The sequence below is a fragment of the Sitophilus oryzae genome, unplaced genomic scaffold, assembly GCF_002938485.1.
Source record: "Sitophilus oryzae breed Bouriz unplaced genomic scaffold, Soryzae_2.0 scaffold_489_pilon_pilon, whole genome shotgun sequence".
Taxonomy (NCBI): domain Eukaryota; kingdom Metazoa; phylum Arthropoda; class Insecta; order Coleoptera; family Curculionidae; genus Sitophilus; species Sitophilus oryzae.
The window spans coordinates 490261-510686 of NW_022147072.1; the positions used below are offsets into that span (position 1 = coordinate 490261).

Here is a 20426-nt window from a genome sequence, read left to right on the forward strand (position 1 = left end):
TCAATATTTTTTTAGCACTTAGAAATTCGTGATATTTAGGTGGTAACAAAAAAATACAAGACAAAAATTGAAATATCCTTAAACTTTGAGATTGTGTGTATATCTTACTTATTTAATTGTAAGATGCTAATGAATTGAATTTATCTTACCTGAAATAAAAATATTTTGGGTTTATCTGCTAAAGATGGACAATTGTCTGACGTAAATTCGCCCCATATTTCACTCATTCTTTTTGGCTGTAAAGCTAGTTTCGCAAAAATCATTATCAAACCATCAATATTAGTTGCTTCAACTTCTTGCTTTGCTGCAAAAAAAATGTTGCCATTCTTTAAATCCACCTTTTATAGCAAAGAAAACATTTAATTTTAGACTAAGCACTAGTTTGTGTTATTTATTTTTGATTTTAGATATGCTCAATTTTCTAATTTGTTGTTAACTTCTTGGTGATAGTGTAGGTATTGTTATAGATATTTAATAAAAAAGTATTGTACAATTAAAAATAATTTATTTTAAGGTATTACAAGATATCGAAAACTTTGGAAAGAAAAGGTGATTCATAATAAATGAAATTGTGAAAACCTTTTTATTTCTATTAACGTCTATAGTATAATCATACTTGTATAACTTTGATTTTAAATATCATTTTGAAAACTTTTTACACGCGGTAAGCAAAACCCACAGGGCAAAACAAAATAAAGAAAATTTAAAACCCAATAAAATATAATAAATTAATCAAGAATTCATATCGTTATATTTAATCATATATTTATATCTAATCAGCTGTTTGCTTCTAGAGTTAAAAAAACATTTATTTATGAATTTTTCGGAGTGCTGATTTTTATTATTTCCTTCTCTATGGTGCTTGGCAACGATAAATGCACAAGTACTGTAATATGTAGAATGAATAATGTAGAATGTTTAGGTTGTAGTATGGTATATTACTGTAATATAGTAATAATAATATATACTAATAATATAATATCGTTTTTTTACGATAATTAAGTGTTATATAATAATATAATAAAATATAATAACTAAGTGTTGAGATATAAATTTATAATATTAATATATTTGTCAGCCTGCTCAAATATATATATATATGAATATATCTGTTCATATTGTTACGGATTCCGTGGGTCCACTATTTAAACTCATGATAAATACTTAACGAATTTATTTGTTTCACTCTGTACACACAACTTATACTATTTACAACACAACTTATGCAACTACTATTACTCTAACGGTATTTGCGGGATTATCAAACTTCAGACTATCTTCAGACTTTAGACTTCAAACTTTTTAAACTTGTCCAACTGTCAAAGCGCGGGCCTTATATACCCCCTGGCGGTTGTTTCTAGATTTTTCTAAAGAATTCTATGATTTTCTTTACTTTCTGGCTAATGCGCCAGGTTCCTCAATGCACTTTGCGATTTTTTAGCAGTATGCAGTTATGCAACCAGTAATACACCTTGACATTGCCCCCTTCTCAAATTTGATCGTCCCGATAAAGGTTTCCTGTCTGGTATCTCTTCAATCGATCCAGATGAACTACTTTCATCTTACTTCTAGGGCTGCGTTGAATCCGGTACACAACATCATTTATCCTCTTGATGACTGTATAAGGACCTTCCCATGCTGGAGTTAACTTTGGGGACCTTCCTTTCTTGCGCTGTGGGTTATACAACCATACCCCTATCGTCTTGTTGAAATCCCGTAGAATTGCTCTGAGGTCGTAACGAGCTTTCATCCGGTCACTGGCTAGCGTAATCTTACTTCTCACGGCCTTATGAATTCCCAATAACCTTTCCTTCAGTTCATCCGCGTAGTCCTCTACGTTCGTGGTGCTGTCGTCTGGTGATCCGAACACCAAGTCACAAGGCAACCGTAATTCTCGACCAAATAAAATCTTCGATGGTGAAAGTCCGGTGGTGTTGTGAACTGCACTTCTATATGCCATTAGGAATAGTGGTATATGCTGATCCCAATCTCTTTGATGTTCATCCACCATTTTCGAGAGATGTTCTTCAATGGTCTTATTGAATCTCTCGACCATCCCATCAGACTGCGGATGTAAAGCTGTTGTCCTAGTCTTGTGAATACCAAGCAGATCACACATCTTCTGGAACAGTCTTGACTCGAAGTTCCTTCCTTGGTCAGTGTGAAGCTCTAAAGGAATTCCAAATCTACTAAGACATTATTGACTAATACTTCAGCTACAGTCGATGCTTCTTGGTTTGGAATGGCAAAAACTTCTGGCCATTTACTGAAATAATCCATCGCCACTAAAACGTACTTGTTGCCCTTGTGCGTTTCAGGGAAAGGGCCTGCAATGTCAACAGCGATTCTTTCGAATGGTAGTCCAACGTTATATTGTTTCATTTTTCCCCTAGATCGAGTGCTTGGTCCTTGGCTGGCTGCACAAATTTTACATTGTCGACACCATTTCTTGACATCTTCGCAATAATCCATCCAGTAAAAGCGATCTCTCAGCTTGCTCAAGGTCTTGTTTACTCCCAGGTGGGCTCCAGTTTTACCACCGTGAATTTCTTCCAATACCTGGGTAACTTTCTTCTTTGGTACCAGTAACTGAGTTGTTACTGTCCTGCCATCCGCACTTTCCCACGTGCGCTTTAACAATCCATTCTCAATAACCAGTGAATTCCAGCGAGAAGAGAGCTTTGAAAACTAGCCCTCTGTCCGCAATATCCTGCCACGGCGGTCTCTCGCCGTTACCTTCCTTGAGCCGTAGTATTGCTCCGATGTCTGGATCTTCCATTTGATCTTTCCTCAATTGTGTCGTCGTCCACTGTTCATCGGTTCCAAGTTTAAAACTCCTTATCATGACAGTGCCTTCACGTTGTTCCGTTTTACAGCAGTGCTTACAATCGGTTTGACAGGGTCTTCTGGATAAACCGTCTGCGTTACCATGCATTTTTCCAGCACGATGTTGGATGGTAAAGTGATACTGTTGGAGCTTCTCGAGCCATCGTGCTATTTGACCTTCAGGTTGTTTCATCTCCATAAGCCACTTGAGAGCCGCATGATCTGTCCTAATTAAAAATTCTTGGCCGTACAGATATTTATGAAAATGATCAACTGCCTTCACAATTGCTAGCAGCTCCTTCCGGGTAACGCAGTAATTCCTTTCTGGTTTGGATAGAACTCGACTGTAATATTCTATCACTCGTTCTTCGCCATCTTGCACTTGTGATAGCACTGCACCTATGCCGATATTGCTGGCGTCGGTATCCAGGATATACCTCCCTTGTTGTTGCGGGTAGGCTAGAATAGGACTTGAACATAAAGCCGCCTTAAGTCTTCCAAAGGCTACATCACAATCGGTGTTCCATTCGTAGCCGACTCATCACCTGTAAGTCTATGTAAGGGTGCAGCTATATTGGCAAATCCCTTGACAAATCTTCTGTAATAGGTGCATAAACCCGGAAAACTTCTAAGTTCATGTTTGTCGCGAGGCTTATGCCAATCCTTGATTGCAGCGATTTTCTTCTGGTCGGTGTAAATTCCGTCTGCTGAGACTACATGGCCCAAAAATTCCACTTGTCGCTGGAATAAGCTACACTTCTTCGGGTTCAAGTACAGGTGAGCATTCCGTATGCGGCCGAAAACTTCTTCTAAATTTCGCAAATGCTCCTCAAAAGTTCTTCCCATAACCAATACATCGTCGAGGTAAACCAAGCACGTTTTCCAAGTTAATCCTCTTAACACCACCTCCATGAGACGTTCGAAAGTGGCTGGAGCATTGCATAATCCAAACGGCATGACCTTGAATTGGTATAGTCCGTTTCCTGTAGAAAAAGCCGTCTTTTCTTTGTCTTCCTCGTCCAGACCAACTTGCCAGTATCCACTCTTTAAGTCGAGAGTGGAGAACCAGCACGAACCTGCCAGTGTGGTTAACGTGTCGTCTATACGTGGCAGTGGGTAGCTGTCCTTCTTAGTGACGTCATTGAGCTTCCGATAGTCCACGCAGAATCGTGTACTACCATCTTTCTTCGTCACCAAAACAACAGGAGATGACCATGGACTCGATGATTCTTCGATAACTCCATCTTCTAGCATCTTATCTACCATTGTCTCCATTTCTTGTTGTTTGGAAAGGGGCACCCTTCTAGGACGTTGTCGAATCGGCTGAGCATGACCAGTATTAATCCGGCAGTCACAAAACTGTTCTTCCACTGTTGTTCTAAAAATACTGCCATGCTTTAGCAGGAACTAGCCTTCTGTTTCCCTCCTCAGATGTTAGTGATCCCATGAAGCTGCTTAGATGTTTTAGTGTTTCTTTGGATGCCATTTGTGTAACAGCTGACGACACTTCATCACATCGGGTGACACTTCTTACAGGTTCGCAGATGGCTATCTTGTCACCTTTTTGAATCTTGACACAATTCGGGAAAACATTCGCAATTCTGATCGGTATATTCTTGTCGGTGTTCACCAATGACTTTCCTACTAAGTACCTATCTTGTTTCTTGTCGCCACTTTTTACCAGTCCAACACAGCACCCAGCGATTTTCTCCACTTTACCGAATACGATCTTCTCGGTATTACCAGGTATCACCACAGTTTCCGCTGATCTTACATCCATTCTGCCTGGTCCCTCGTCTGGAGATAACATGAACTCTTCATATCCAATATTTAAGATATTTCTCGGTGATCGAACGAAAATCCATGTTGACGAATCACATCCATGCCCAAGATGAAGTCATCTTCAATATCTGCCACTAAAACGCTATGCTGGAACTTCAAATTTCCTAACTTCAGTTCGACGATAGCCTCTCCGTACAACGGCCATTTCCCCCGTAACTGTACGTAAACACACTCTTCTTCTCAGAGGCACCAGCTTCAATCCTTGCACTGAGTTAGCCCGCACCAACGAAACCATAGCGCCAGTGTCCACTGTCATTCGGATTCCCTTTCCATTGACTTTCCCGTCGATCACCAAACTGTCAGCGGTTCTTCCTAGATTTCTAATGGAAAAAATCCTTGGGGCTCTGTTCTCCCCAGTCAATACTCGCCCCTTAGTATTGACTGATTTTAGTTTTCCTGGTGCCTACGTTCTCTGGATGGTGAACGGGATCGCATTTGAACGCGGCAATACCGTTTAATGTGGCCATTCCTGCCACCTCTAAAGCACCTTATGTCCTGGAATCTTCTCTGGTTTTCTGTCTGGGTGTTGCTGACTCCCTTGTTTATTAGTAGCTCACATAGTTTGTCGACTTTCTTACACATCTCCTCCAAACCTCTGTGAGTGTTTTCGGGCTGTTCCTCGACCGCTACCGATCTTATCTTCGGTCTAGGGATGGCGCTAAAAGCAGCTTCGATTTCCAGCGCCCTGACAGTGCTTCGCTGCTGGTAGAAAATCGGGATATTTGCAGCGCCCTCTGTAATTCGTTGTCCCTCAGTCCGCTGATAAAGCACTGAGCAGCGAGTTCCTCCCTAAATCCTTCCGGTGCTTCAGGATACGCTAGGTGTACCAGCCGACGTAAGTCTGCTTCAAATTCCTGCAGACTCTCTCCGGACCTCTGCAGGCGTGTCTTGATCTGTGCCTGGTAAAGTTGGCGTCGATGTTGGTCGCCATATCTTCTGTCCAGTGCAGCGACCAAAGTTTGGTATTCCTGCTGTTGGGCTGCAGGAATAGTTTGCAACAGTTCCAGGGCAGGGCCACGCAGCGCGATGACAAGTGCCGCTGCTTTCTCCTGGTCAGTCCATCCGTTGGCAGCGGCGGCTGCTTCAAACTGGCGGTGGTACATCGTCCAGGTGGTTTGTCCATCGTAGGTCGGGGCCTTGAGGTTCGCAGTTCCATGAACGCCAGGTGTCTTTACTTGTACCTTGGTCTTCTGTAGGTCCATCTCTAATTTTTCCATTTTCTGCTGAAGGCGTTCCTCAAGATCTTCTACGGTTTCTGAAGTTGATTTTTCCTGCTGTTTTTCCATAGGTCTTCAAAATTCTTCTAGAAGTCGAAATTCCTGATTTTCCAAAGTTTTAAGACGGTCCTGATCTTCAAATTCTTTCTTCTGGAAGACGCACTTCTAAATCTTCACCAATTTTCTCCTTAAACTCGTTTTGGTCTTAATTCCCTTGATTTCTTTTCTTAAAATTTTCTGAATACGGGTCCTGTTCTTCTTGTCTTTCTTTTGACGTCGCTCCTCCAAACGAATTTCCAAATTACCCAGTATTTTCAAGCCGGTCCTGTTCTTCTTGTTTTGTTGTCGCTTTCGAACTTTCAAATCTTCGAAAAATGTTCTCGCCGAATCCTGTTCTTGTTGACGTCGCAGTTTTTCCTCTTCCTTTCTCTTTCTAATCGGGCTCGCTCTTCTTCTCGTTCTTGCTTGAGTCTTTCTTGTTCTTCTGCTTTCTCTTTCTAGTCGGGCTCGCTCTTCTTCGTTCTCTTGAGTCTTTCTTGTTCTTCTGCCTTCTTTCATATTCTCCATAAATCGCCCAATAATTTGCTTACTTCCTCCATTTTCTTCGCTTGTTCCCTTGTACCAACCATAAAAATACTCTAATTCGGTCTAAAAATCTTCCAATCCACTTAATTTCTGCTTAAAATCCTCTTGAATCGCACTTCCGACACCAATTGTTACGGATTCCGTGGGTCCACTATTTAAACTCACGATAAATACTTAACGAATTAATTTGTTTCACTCTGTATACACAACTTATACTATTTACAACACAACTTATGCAACTACTATTACTCTAACGGTATTTCGCGGTATTATCAAACTTCAGACTATCTTCAGACTTTAGACTTCAAACTTTTTAAACTTGTCCAACTGTCAAAGCGCGGGCCTTATATACCCCCTGGCGGTTGTTTCTAGATTTTTCTAAAGAATTCTATAATTTTCTTTACTTTCTGGCGAATGCGCCAGGTTCCTCAATGCACTTTGCGATTTTTTAGCAGTATGCAGTTATGCAACCAGTAATACACCTTGACAATATATATATATTTGAGCGAGCCGAAAAACGCTCTTTACCATCTTTTGACGGGAGATGCACTAATATCTCACCGACACTTTACGACATCGTCTGTTGATATTGAAAAAGTTTTGCTTGCCGTATCGGTGAGAACCAGCCCCTGGACAGCCCACCTGATGAAGGGTAGGCCCGGAAACCGGTTGCGGGAGTGAAGGTTGGTTCCCACCTTTACGACAAGCTAAACAATTTTCTTTTTACTTTTATTTTTTTTTCTCTACTTTCGATTTTTCGAAATTAGTAAAAATACACAGCTAAAGGCAAGAAAATATTATTTATTAATATACACTAAAGCTGTAAGAATTTGTTCATTTCATTTCATATATATTTATATACTGTTTAATATATTTATATACTGTATTACAGGGAATGCCATACCTATAATTCTTTGCATATTACATTTTATGTTTTATTTTTTTGAGCGCTGTTTATAGGTAATCATATATCATAAGATTTAACCGCTTATTGCCCTTCAGAGTTTATTGTAGGGATCAGTTAGACCTACTATATTATTATAAAACCATAAAATTAAGAAATTGGCGTTTGTCATGTTATTCCTCTGGACCCTTCAATTGCTTGAAATATCTTCTGACAACGACTTCGTAGAGAAAAACCCATAATTTTTTTCTAGATATAATATATTTCTTTTGATTATTTATAATATTCTGTTTCCCAACTAGTTGCATACAGGCATTTACGTTGAGCTTCCGAGAGAGACACCTTAGACGATTCTTTGAAAAAGAAGAATCCTTGAAAAAGCTAGCTGCTAGAGTATTGAAGTCATGATTGCAAAATCCCACTTAAGATGGGCTGGTCACGTAAGCAGAATTCAAGAATTGCCTACCAAAATTTCTGCTTTACGGTGAGCTTGTAGATGATAAGAGGAAACCGGGTGGACAATTCAAAAGGTACAAAGATATTTTCCACGAAATCTTAAAGGGGATAAACACGCAGAATAAGTGGGAAGAAGCAGCGCACAATAAACCGCAATGGAGAAGAATGTAAACTCAGTTAACAGCGACAACCAATAAGTAAAGAGGCAACAATGCAATGAGATTTTTGAATGCCCGGAGTGCTGAAGAGAGATAATATCACGTATCGGGCTTTTCAGTTACAGAAAAGCTTATGAAAGAAAGCGCCTTGTCATAACCATTGTCTGATGCGTGTCAAATACTCGTCAGCGACTAATGGCAGTAGTCTAGAGTCTAGTCACTTAATGACCAAAACTAACCTAGTCACTTAATGAAAAAAACTAACCTAATAACATAACTAAACTGCTAACATAACCGACGCTTCATGAAGTGATCTAGGATCTTCATGAAAAAACGGAATACACTATGTGACGATCTCTCATAAATAACTATTATACAGAATGAGTCTTAAATAAGCGCAAATATTTTCAGGGTTGGTAGATCTCTATAAAAGAAACAAACTTTTTCTTTACGGTTTTTCAGAAGTCCAAAATAACCGAGTTATTCAAGTTTGAGAATCTAAAAAAATTAATTTAATTTAAAAAAAAAATTGAGAGCCACCGGATTTTTCTGTATTTGCATCCCTTTTATTTGCATGATTTATGTGAACAGGCAGTTCTAAAAAGCTTTCTAAAATATACAGGAAAATTTAAAAGAAAATACACGATTTTTAACATCTTTTTTTGCAAAAAATGTCATAGACTTCCTAGAGTGTTTCTGGGGTCGAAATATAACACCTCTGAAAATATTTGCACTTGTTTAAAACTTACCCTGTATAACAGTGTCGTTGTTTTCCATATAAACTTTTTTGCACACATGAAATTGATTTTGAGGATTGTTTTTTCTTTTCAAAGTACAAAAATTCGAAAAAATTCATAAAAAGGATAAATAATATAATAACTAGCATAGGAATATGTGCTAGTTCATGTGATGATTAATTTTTTCCGTTGAAACAATGTTATCTACATATTATTTAGATTGATATTGATAGAACTTAAGTAGGTAAATTTATTTCTGTTAGAACCAAAAAGATTAGATACATTTTATGATTTCCCTATTATTGTTCTTCTTAATCTTCTGTTGGTATTTTGTTGTTCACATTTTTCTTTTGAATAACCAACTGACTATGGTGAAAAGTAAATTTTGATAGTGCAAGCAGATGTATCCATAATTTAAAACAGTCGAGTTTGCAAGGCATTATGTTATAGAGTTCATAATTTGTAGGTATTACATATCCATAATCATTTAAATCGGGTTAAAATGCCGATTATTTGCAAACCATAGAATATTTTATATTATTAAATCATTACCGTCGAAAAATAAGGCCAGAAGGCTCTGACCTAACAGTATGATACGTTTTGAAACTAAGGCGGACGTGCTACAATATGCTACAATTTTACATAATTTAATTTACGTATTCATAAAAGTAATTGTAAAATATAGAGTTTTCTTTATATTTTAGCCGTATACCGTCGATTTTACACAATCCAATTTTTGGGCAATAAAGGCAGAAATTATCGTATAATCTCTCGTGTTTGACAGTTTTATTTTACTTTTCAATTGACACATTTGAATTAGATTTGAAATTTTGCAGATTTGTTGGGCTTTTCTGAGCTTATTTTATGTTATTTATTATTTATTCTAAAATTGGATTTGTTCAGGGGTAGTACATCTAGAAGAATATTTTGCCAAAACTTAGAGTAACATAGCCATTAATGCAAATCCCCCCCAAAAAAAGACTGTAAAATAGTTTGTTGTGCAGCATGTGGTAGATCTCTAGATAAGAACTAATTATTGACAACAATGACAACGTAAAACAACACTAACAAATTATTGAGTCTACCCTACATTATAAATGAGAAATGTTTTGTATGATAAATCGGAATTAAGTCAGCCATATAATCATACAGGGTGGCCCATCGAAAACGTTCCGCAAGGCATAACGGCCAGGGTAGTTTTTTTTCAGAAAATTCAAAAACACGTCAATTTTGTTTGTGAGGGGGACAACTTTTGCCCCAAAAATGATTGCAAAATCTTCAACCCTCTAAGCGGGGGTGTCATTCCCCAACTTTTTTTTTAAATAGGAAGGGGGGTCAAGTGGCGCCGCAATGAAGAGAGCTTTCTATTCTCTATATTTCCCCGCTTCGTGTTTGAAAATCTGTGGAGTCGTTGAGAAAATATGAAGGGATTGAAATTTGAAAAGTTTATTTAAACATTTATCAGAGTAAATGATAAGGATAAATTCCTTCCACCAATTTGCTGTTTTTTCTTATTATTTCTAGATGTTTACGCATTTTTTCACTTGCCACAAGGTTGAACGATCAGGTGCGGTAGTTGCTAGATAGCTGTTCTGTCACTTGTACATTGAAGTTCTTCTCGATATCGTTAAACTGACCTACAATAGAATTTCCAAAAATACCAGCCCACACGTTCACTTTCTGAGGGTTCCATGTATGTAACTCGTGAAAAACCCTGTATTCCTCAGCCCAGTACCGACAGTTGTGCCGATTAACTACACCGTTCAAAAAGAAAGTACACTCATCCGAAAAACACACATTACATAGGAAATTATTATCATTAGAATTAGCTACTCGTTCACTCATAGTTTCCAAAATTGCAAGCGACGATCAAAATTGTCTTCGTTGAGTTCTTGTACCAACTGAATTTTGTACGGGTGGAACTTGTGTTTTTTTAATATCCTTTGGACACTTGTACGATTCACGCCGGTCTCATTGGTTTATTTTCTTGTACTCAGCGTACTATCCATGGGAACTTGGCTCAATACGAATACCTCCATAGCTTCATTTACTACAGGATTTTTCCTCTACCTCCTTTTATTCATAACGGAACTAGTTTCGCGAAATTTTGCTACTAACTCGCGAACAATTTTGCCATAAAGGTGTTTGTCAGGATAGCGTTTATTGAATATCTGCACAACCCGATTGCCACATTCATTATTTTTAAAATAAAGTTCGATTATTTCCACTTTTTCTGCAAGTGAGTACACCATAATTGTTAAAAAGTTTAATGATATTGAGAAGAACTTCAACGCATAAGTCATAGTCACTACCGCACCTGATCGTTCAACCTTGTGGCAAGTGAAGAAATGCGTAAACATCTAGAAATAATAAGAAAAAAAATTGGTCGAAGAAATTTATCCTTATCATTTACTCTGATAAATGTTTAAATAAACTTTCCAAATTTCAATCCTTCATATTTTCTCAATGACTGGACCGATTTTCAAAAACGAAGCGGGAAAGTATAGAGAATAGAAAGCTCTTTTCATTGCGGTATCACTTGACCCCCCTTCCCATTTAAAAAAAGATGGAGGATGACACCCCCGCTTAGAGGGTTGAAGATTTTGCAATTATTTTTGGGGCAAAAGTTGTCCCCCTCACAAACAAAATTGACGTGTTTTTGAATTTTCTGAAAAAAAAATTACCTTGGCCGTTACGCCTTGCGGAACGTTTTCGATGGGCCACCCTGTATAATTCTCCTATCCCGTTCCATATTTGGACCATTTTTTTGATTTCGATTTTTCAAATAATATACATAGGCTTGACTTTAAAATAACAATAATATTTTAAAGATTTTATAAAAAACGGCAATACATATTTTTTTATCTCCCTCTTTGATATCTATTCGGTTGATTTAAACATATTGAATATAAAAGTCGACTTATAATCCTTAACTTATAAACCAAATTTCAGCTTTTAATATGCCGAATTTATGATTTAACCAACCAATGCTTATCCAAGATCATGTTTTTGTTAATTTAATACATGTTTTATTTTTTATCTCGAAAAAAAATGGAGATTGGTAAATCATAAATGTCTAACATACCATGGCCGTAAATCACCCTGTATAATATGGATTATACAGGGCGTTTTAAAAAACATGTACCATCTATTGTGAGGAGATTCCTCACGTAAAAATAAGATTTATTTTCCATATCAGCATGGGTCCGATTCTGCTTTGTTTCGTAGTAAAACACGTTAACGAAAGTCGATTTATTTTATCTGTCTAAATCAACCGATTGGATATTACACAGGGAGAGCAAAATTATTATTTATTTCCGTTTGTTATAAAATTGCTCAAATTTTTGTTATTTTAATTTCAACCCTATGTATATTATTTAAAAAGTCGAAACACAAATAAAATTGCTTTTTAACGATATATCACGCTCCTATACCTAAATCTTCCGGTTTCTCAGTAAAGCCATTTAAAAGATAATAATTCTATTATAATAATTGTTTCGTTTAAAGAAAATCGTTGCTATGACAAATATTCAAACTTTATAAGTATCCTTGAAATGATACTATAATAATAGAATGGTTAATTTTTTAATAGCTCTACTTAAGAAATCGGAAGATTTAGGTATAGGAACATGATATATCATACGACCGAGAAAAATCAAAGGTTTTTCTTGATTTAAGTAAAAACAATCTTCGGATTGTCACGGGGTTTCTAACAAGATACTGTCTCCTCAACGAACACCTCAGTAGGCTGAAACTGAGAAACAACGGCGAATGCAGATTTTGTGGGAAAAATGGGGAAACACCAGAACACCTTATCACTGAGTGCGCCGAGATGACGACCATTCATGCCATGAACCTTAGTACGTCTGATGTCGAGGATGGAGAGCTGGCCTCTGTGGAGCCGTCTCAGATACTGGCTTTTGTTAAAGCCCTGAGACTGTATGATGTGTTATAACTCGTTATAACTCAAGAAAGGGGAACACACAATAGATCTATAAGGTCGCGGTGATTAACTACCCTTCTAAACATTCTACATTCTACATGATATATCGTGGAAAAGCAATTTTATTAGTCCTTTGCTTTTTTAAATAATAATATACATAGGATTGAATTTAAAATAACAAAGATTTGAGCACTTTTAAAACAAACGGAAATAAACAATATTTTTGCTCTCTCTGTGTAATATCCAATCTGTTTATTTAGACAGATCGAATATATCGACTTTCGTTAACTTATAACCTAAATTTCATCTTTAAAAATGTTTAATTCGTGACTTTACCAATCCTTATTCACGATCATGTTTTTGTCAATTTTAAACATAAAAAATGTCTATACCTATGTGGCGGATCCATCTCTCCAAAAAAAACCTTTATGGATATTTTGCCACTGCACTGCAAGAAAATTTACAAAATAAAATAGTTATTTTTTGTAAAGTGCTTACAAAAAATATTTTTTTATAACAGATTTTTTTGGAGAAATTTTAAAAATGTTTTATTTTTTATCTCAAAAATTATTAGATGTATAGTATATTTAACAAAACTTTGGTTGCACGTCATCAATCATGCGTCGTTTTAGGGAGTTTGCTGGTGGTCGTATTATGATGTGCAACCAAAGTTTTGTTAAATATACTATAGGTATAGGTTAGTATAACAGAAAAATTATGAGATATGAAAGAAGTTTCTAAAAATGTAATAATATACTGGGTGTTCCATTTAAAATAAGAGAAATGCTATCACTTTTCAAATAATGCGACAACACCGTAATGCTGAAAATATTTTAGAAAGAAGGAGCAGTTGCCTATATGTAAAAATCCAAATTTTCAAAAGAATTCTATCACCCGTTTTCCAACATGCCATCGCCGTGAATCACCCTATATAAAACCTTCTAACACATAGTCGATTAAAATAGTTTTTCCTCTTTGTTTGTTCTAAGTGCCTTTTCCCATGGAAATAAATATATCATCAACATATTATGCATTAATTTTTCCTTGTTTTTTTTTAACTGAGAAAGAAGAATTTGAAAAATATATTTTCCTTTTTACTTACTTGTTTTCGCGTAATCCAAGCATGCAAGTTCAATATTTCCATATTCAGCTTCATCTATTATTTTTCTATCCACGTTATAACCCAGCTCCTCCTTCAAACTCTTATACAAATTCTCTGCATCTCTGTCAATTTTCAGTTGTACGATTTTAACGGCAAAGTTTTTATTGTTTTCACGTTCGTACTCATCCGGGACCAATTCAGCCGATGGCTTGAAAACGATAGGTTCCAATTGCACAACTTTCGGTTCATATGGATATTGACCGATGCTACTTTTTCTACTATCTATTTCGGCAGTAGAATTTGTCCTAATTCTACAACGATCTGCATCCATGATTAGGAGCAAAATAAACGATATATACTGGACCAAGTCGAGTTAATGCAGCAACGCAAGGTAATCTGATAAAACGTTTTATCAAACAAAATCCAGTTAATTTTTACACAGCTCACATGGCGGTTATCAATAAAAACGATAAGATTACATATCGATGTATTCTTTTTATTTTTTCAATTGCATATGAAGACAAGTACATATTTTTTATCTGATAAAGATTATTTAAAGAATCCTTTTTACATTCGATTAACCAATTTAAAAGATTCTTAGAAATTTGATTCATGAAAATTAATATTCTCTATTTTTAAAAACGTATGTAATTGTTCGATTACAGTTCGAATAAAGAAATGTAAATATTTTAATCTATTCGAAACTCGAAGATATTTCTCAGAACTTACGACCCAAAAAAATAAAAGATTTTCCTTGATTTAGGTAAGAACAATCCTCAGATTATCACGTCATTTTTTAACAGAACCCTAGATCAAAGAATATATCAAGCCCTTAACCATAATATGATCTAGGGCTTGGTATATTCTTTGTATATATTTTCAGGGCCGGCAGAAGGAAAATATTGAGACCGGGCGAGTACCCTATCTGGCGCCCCCCCCCCTCCTTAACAGTTATTATAACTCTCTTTGTCCTTCAGTCTTATACTATAACTACAAAAAGCATATTTATGCTACTTTAACAAAAAATTTTCACTTAAAGATACTTCAAAATTCTTCTCTTCGTTCAATCTTAGTCTGCGATTGTTGTTTTTTCTACTAAATTTTTTTATTTTTTTAGATAAAAAAACGAGTTTTGGTATGTTAGTATATGACATATATTAGGTTTGATTGACGTATTCAATGGTTTTTAGTCACTTTATGTTTGACCGGAAATGACTAAAACTTTTATTAATGCACCCTCGGTATATTTCTACTTTATTCCAAAAGAAAATAACATTCTGAGTAGAATGGCATATCATATGTCAACTTTTGACATTTTCGCTTAAAAGAATCGTATTTTAAATTTTAATCTATAGTGCCAGGGCTGTGTTAAAAATAAACAAATTATAGGGGGAGAAACTTCTGAGACGCACTTGGTATATAGAGCATAAGAAATAGAATTCCCACTTCGGCAGTCTCGTTCTGGTATAAGTGATCTTTGAAGACATAACAGTATTTAATTGCAAGCAGTTGCATTATTTTTTATTATATTTTATTATTAAGAATTTAAGAAAATTTTCCTTTCTTTTTCACAAACAATTACATATTTAGTGCGGAATCAGTATTATGATCAGACAGTTTTGTCGGCTGCAAAATGAGGATCAGCCAATGTTTGAGATGCATTTCTTTGTGAGAAATTTTTCTTTGTGTCTAATGTAATTGTGACTCTAATGAGAAAATTCTACGATTTTGCTACCATTTTCAGTAAATTACTCAATCCGCAACAATCAAAACCACCAAAAGATTGATATCTTTCCCACTACTATTAATAAATTAATTTAATTAATGAGGCAAACTTATAAGTTTTTTTTTTGATAATAAGGATATTGGGATCCTCTTCAGCTTCTTGCGAATGGATATTTGCCGCATATAACTTTAGGGCATATCAGCCATTAATAACAAATAAAGGGTGTGGATAGTAGAAAAAGTGCAATTTTGTGCGGTCAGTCTAAAACTGTTAATTTTGCTGGCTCTTGACCCAGTTTGCTGGCTCCTGACCCAAAGTTTGTTTAGAAATTTATAAAAACGAGAATTATAGAAAGAAGGATTATTTACAAAAAGTTGTTAACTTTTTAGTTATAAAAATACCACGAACAAATCCCATTTATATTTTTTATTAAATTTTGTTTAATATTCTTCCACGAAAATTAATTCGCAAATCCCAGTTTCGGATAGAGCACTCAAAAAACATATAGAATAGAAGAAATCAAAACTATCCCAAGGCTTTCGGGCTAAGGATTTTTTTGAGCATAATTTCAGTAAACTATAATACGATACATCTAGGATATAGTATAGTGTTTATAATGTTTAGTCAGATATTCTTCCCTATGTGGTGCGGTAATAGCTAATGCGTTAATGTGGAAATTGACAGTACCGATTAATTATTGAACTGGATATTCTTTCGTATTTGTTTAGATTACTGTTTTTAAATATTTTAGTTGCTGTTGTGGCGCCCCTCGTTTCCGGCGCCCCGGGCGGCCGCCCGGGTCGCCCGGCCCTTCCGCCGGCCCTGTATATTTTTATATATTATATACTTACGTGGATAAATCAACGCCATAAGTTTAGCATTAAAAACCATGTCTCCAACACGACATGCCATTTTCAAACCTTCTTTATTGCATTTATGAAACGTTCAATAGGGTTGTCTTTTCCCAGGACCTTGCTTTGCGCAGGCGCATTAAAAGCTGCGCGTATTTCCAAAATAATCACAGTTTTATACGGTTTAGAAATTACAAATTATAAGTACATTGTTATGGAAACCAACTTTTCATTGTCATCATATTGTCATAATCCTGTCATAACCATATGTCATAACCTTATTTCCACTGTGCAACGACGCTGGTTTTTTGCGTTTTTTATTTTAAAAATTGTATTAATTATTCTTTTATCGACCGCAAGTGTCTTCAGTGAGAAGTTAATTTTAAGTTTGTGCAATTATGTTTCTATATTTTTTCGTTGGACTTTCTAAATACTCGTAAAAATGACTAGAAAGTATTTGGTGTATGATGGAAGTTCTAATATAAAGGACCCCGAATTATCTTTTCATAGGCAAGTAAAGTATTCAGTTCTTTTATTTATATTAAACCACATGCATACTTTCTGGTTAGATTTCATAAGAATATTGATATTCGTATACGCAGTGGCTAAATGTATTTTTTATATAATTTAATTTTTGTGACAGTAAAAACAGTAAACATTAAATTTATTGTTCAAATAAATATATGCATTTTACAAATTAAATCTTTAAAATTAATGTTCAAATTTGGCGCGTGGACGATAGGTCCTCAACAAGGATAGATAGAGTAAAAGCACCGCGTGTGCAACAAAAAAAGAAGATAAATTGACGTCGTTCATACGTTTGCGACAGTTTCCATAGTCATTTACTTATTCACGTAAGTATATATGATCTAGGAACAGAACACTGTCTCCTCAACGAACACCTCAGTAGTTAGAAGCTAAGAACAACGCGAATGCAGATTCTGTGTGGAAAATGGGGAACCATCAGAAAACCTCATCACTGAGTGCGCCGAAACGACAACAATTCGCGCCACGTCATGATCACGATACGCCGCCGCCGCGCGCCGCCATGTACTAAAAAAATCTCGAATTCAAATAAGTATTTTTTATTTTGGTTTTAATTTCTTAATCCAGGAATATTCATGGCTTTTTCCAAATTGGTATATGTGGTTTGTTTCGCTTGTCTGTTTTTATAGAGTTCACTTTTCGTATTTCAAATATTCCATTGCTTAAGAGTCTATTAAGGTGCACTCACACCGGCTGCGCCTCTCGGCGCAAAACAGTTTTTCACATGTACTTTTGAAGTGTATTTTTTAGCGCGCACAAATGTACCTATATGTTAAAAAAATTATTTGCGCGGAGCGGCGCATCCGGTGTGAACGCACCTTTACGCTGTACTTTCGGGTCGCTCTTGGGGGTCGTGTAAAGCGGGTGGGTGGCCGAAGGAAATATATATTATATTTCAGAAATCTGCCTAAGGCTTAGTCCGATCCTGTCGTGTTAAGCCATATCCAAAATACCAAACACACGTTCTTTGATTAAGGCTTGATTAAGGTTTGCAAAGCTTCAGCATTTCCCATAAAATAGCGAGCAATGTGTTACAAAACCGTATAAATTATATATCACTGTAATCACAAAACTTGTTGATGTTTGACTATCAAAACCTTAAAAATAAAGAAGTTGTCTAAAAATGTGCTACAATACGGATATAGTATAATCCTTTATCTTTAATTTCCTTCTTCATTTGTGTAAAAATACTTTTTACACGCCAGTTTTACATAAAAAGTTAAATGCCGAACGCTTATTTTGCTACTTTTTCGTACTAGTGAAATGGACTCTTAAAATTCACTAACAAAATTAACTGTCGTACCTTTCGTCAACCTCTCGTCAACTAATGCTCTTGATTAAACACACGCGTTCGGACGTGATTTAGTAGTAGCAAAGTTTACAGACTTCTGTAAAATTTGGTGGTAGTCATAAAGAGAGATAATAAAAAGAGAGATGCAGATTGCATAGTTAAATAAAAATTAGAACCGCATTCACCAGTACTGCTGTGACAACTGGACAAACTATCTACGATAAAATGAGTGATAATCAATAAAAACACTCGACGTTCTAATAATCTCACTCTTATTACTGCTTGTTCAGCTGCTTTTACAAGAAGATGGAAACAAAAACGTCAGTCGAAGCTCAATTGGTACAAATTTAGGACATTTGGTTGGGCGACTGGAAAACAAAAATGCGATGCCAGTTCTTCTAATTTAATCTGCGACGCTGTTTTTATTATTTTTTCTATGGTGGTAGTTTAGTAGTTAGTTGCACGTGGTGGGGGACTCTACTCGACCGTAAAAATAGAATAGGATCGTTGATTGAAGAAATCAGAAGATGCGCAACCTTATGGGCGATTTCGTGGCACAAAACCTGTCCGAGATGTAGCTGTCGTTAACGTCAGCCTCTCCGAGACTTAGTTTAGCTCTGCGCCGCTGCACGCTGATTGCAGCGGATAAGGAATACTGTACCGTAGTTCCGCTTTTAGTCGACAGAGTGAGTGTTTGCCGGAGATAGTGTTCAATGTAATGTTCATAACCAGAACTATTGATTATCTGTATATTTACGAATTTTGGGTACAGTACGTTAATAATACGGATTTTCTATCATTAAACAATTTAATATAATATTAATTGATTAAACAAAGAACGGCGTCAGGGTTGGCTTGGAAATGAAGATCGCTGTTTTTTCATATGTAAAATATGGTAAATGGCAATAATCGTCTTTCCCAAGCGAACTAAACGACTTTTTTTGAATACAATAAACTGACTTGGTTTTACATAAGATCTAACAACTTTTTATAATAGAAAAATTGTGTTGCGAGCCTTGGCATTTTTTACATTCTATGATTTGATGGGATCTCATTTCTTTTTGTAGTTTATCCTCCTATTATTTTCTACGGTAATATACCATTCAAAATAATATTTAAGAAGTTTGATAGATTATTGTATAAAGTGAGATAATATCAAATGGATTAATTCTAGTTTTCGACTTGTGTTTCCGACTTTCGTTATAACCCAAATTTCAACTTTAAAAATGTTTAATTCATGATTTTACAAATGCTTATTGAAAATTATGTTTTTGTCAATTTTACACATATTGTTGCGGACCCGTGTGGACTCGACCTAACCTAACTATATGTCCCGCCCTAAGATGACCTTAACATCGCATTAAAAATAGACAATGTAATGATTCATTCGAAGTTTCGAGAAGAATCGAGTTCCACTGGAATGGGGTAGTACATACGAGAACATTCGAAACTTTCTCTATGCACCTAACGATCTATGGACTATTCGAGAAATCTTTAGCTGTGGGTATAAAAGCCGGCGGCTGGGGCCTGAAGAGGACAGATATAAATGAGACGAGTACAGTTGACGCGCTAAATTCAAAATAAATTCTTTCTAGATAAATAGTTGTAAATCGTTTGTAAATAGTTCTTTAAGTCTTTTATCGTTATTGTTTTTGTTAATTAGTGTTAAATAAATTGTGTTTAAATAAATTGTGACTAGAAAGTCACAATTTAGAAATCCACACGGAACCGACGAAAAACGTAACAATATTTTATTTTTTATTTCGAAAACTATGTGAGATAGGTATGGGTAAGTATAAAAGAAAAAATTATGAGATATAAGATTAGTTTCCAAAAATGTAATAATATACTGGATGTACCATTTAAAATAACTATGATAATATATAAAGATGCTACCAGCTTTAATTGATCTGGCAACACTGTAACGCTGATAATATTTTAGATAGATGGAGCAGGTGCCTTTATATAAAAATTCAAATTTTCAAAACAATCCTATCACCGGTCCTCCTATTATCCACCCGCGTCAGTTACCGGTAACGGCTAGACAGCTAACTTTTTATCCATAAGAATATTTCGGGACTTGTCATTTTATATTATAAGCATTATAAGCTTAATGCTACTTAAAATTCAACATTTGAAGTTTGTAACACTTTTAGAAGTATCTAAGACTTTTGATGACGGTGAGCGAGTCGCTGGCGAAGTTAAAGAAGTTTGACTAGAAAAAAATCATAATCTTTGAATT

At 35.7% G+C, this 20426-nt stretch overlaps 1 protein-coding gene across 2 annotated transcripts in view; it reads right to left on the reverse strand.

Annotated features, from left to right (window-relative positions):
* The window catches only part of LOC115886459, a 22891-nt gene extending 8685 nt beyond the window's left edge, over positions 1 to 14206 (reverse strand). Inside the window, exons 1-2 of one of the 2 annotated variants that reach the window (XM_030905617.1) lie at positions 13771 to 14206; positions 150 to 304 (exon numbers count right to left, since the gene is read on the reverse strand). In XM_030905617.1, coding sequence (XP_030761477.1) covers positions 150 to 304; positions 13771 to 14101 — 486 coding nt within the window. In that variant the 5' untranslated portion in view covers positions 14102 to 14206. The remainder of the gene's footprint in view (positions 1 to 149; positions 305 to 13770) is intronic. The other variant, XM_030905618.1, reaches the window with a different exon arrangement.
* Between the last annotated feature and the right edge of the window lie 6220 nt (positions 14207 to 20426).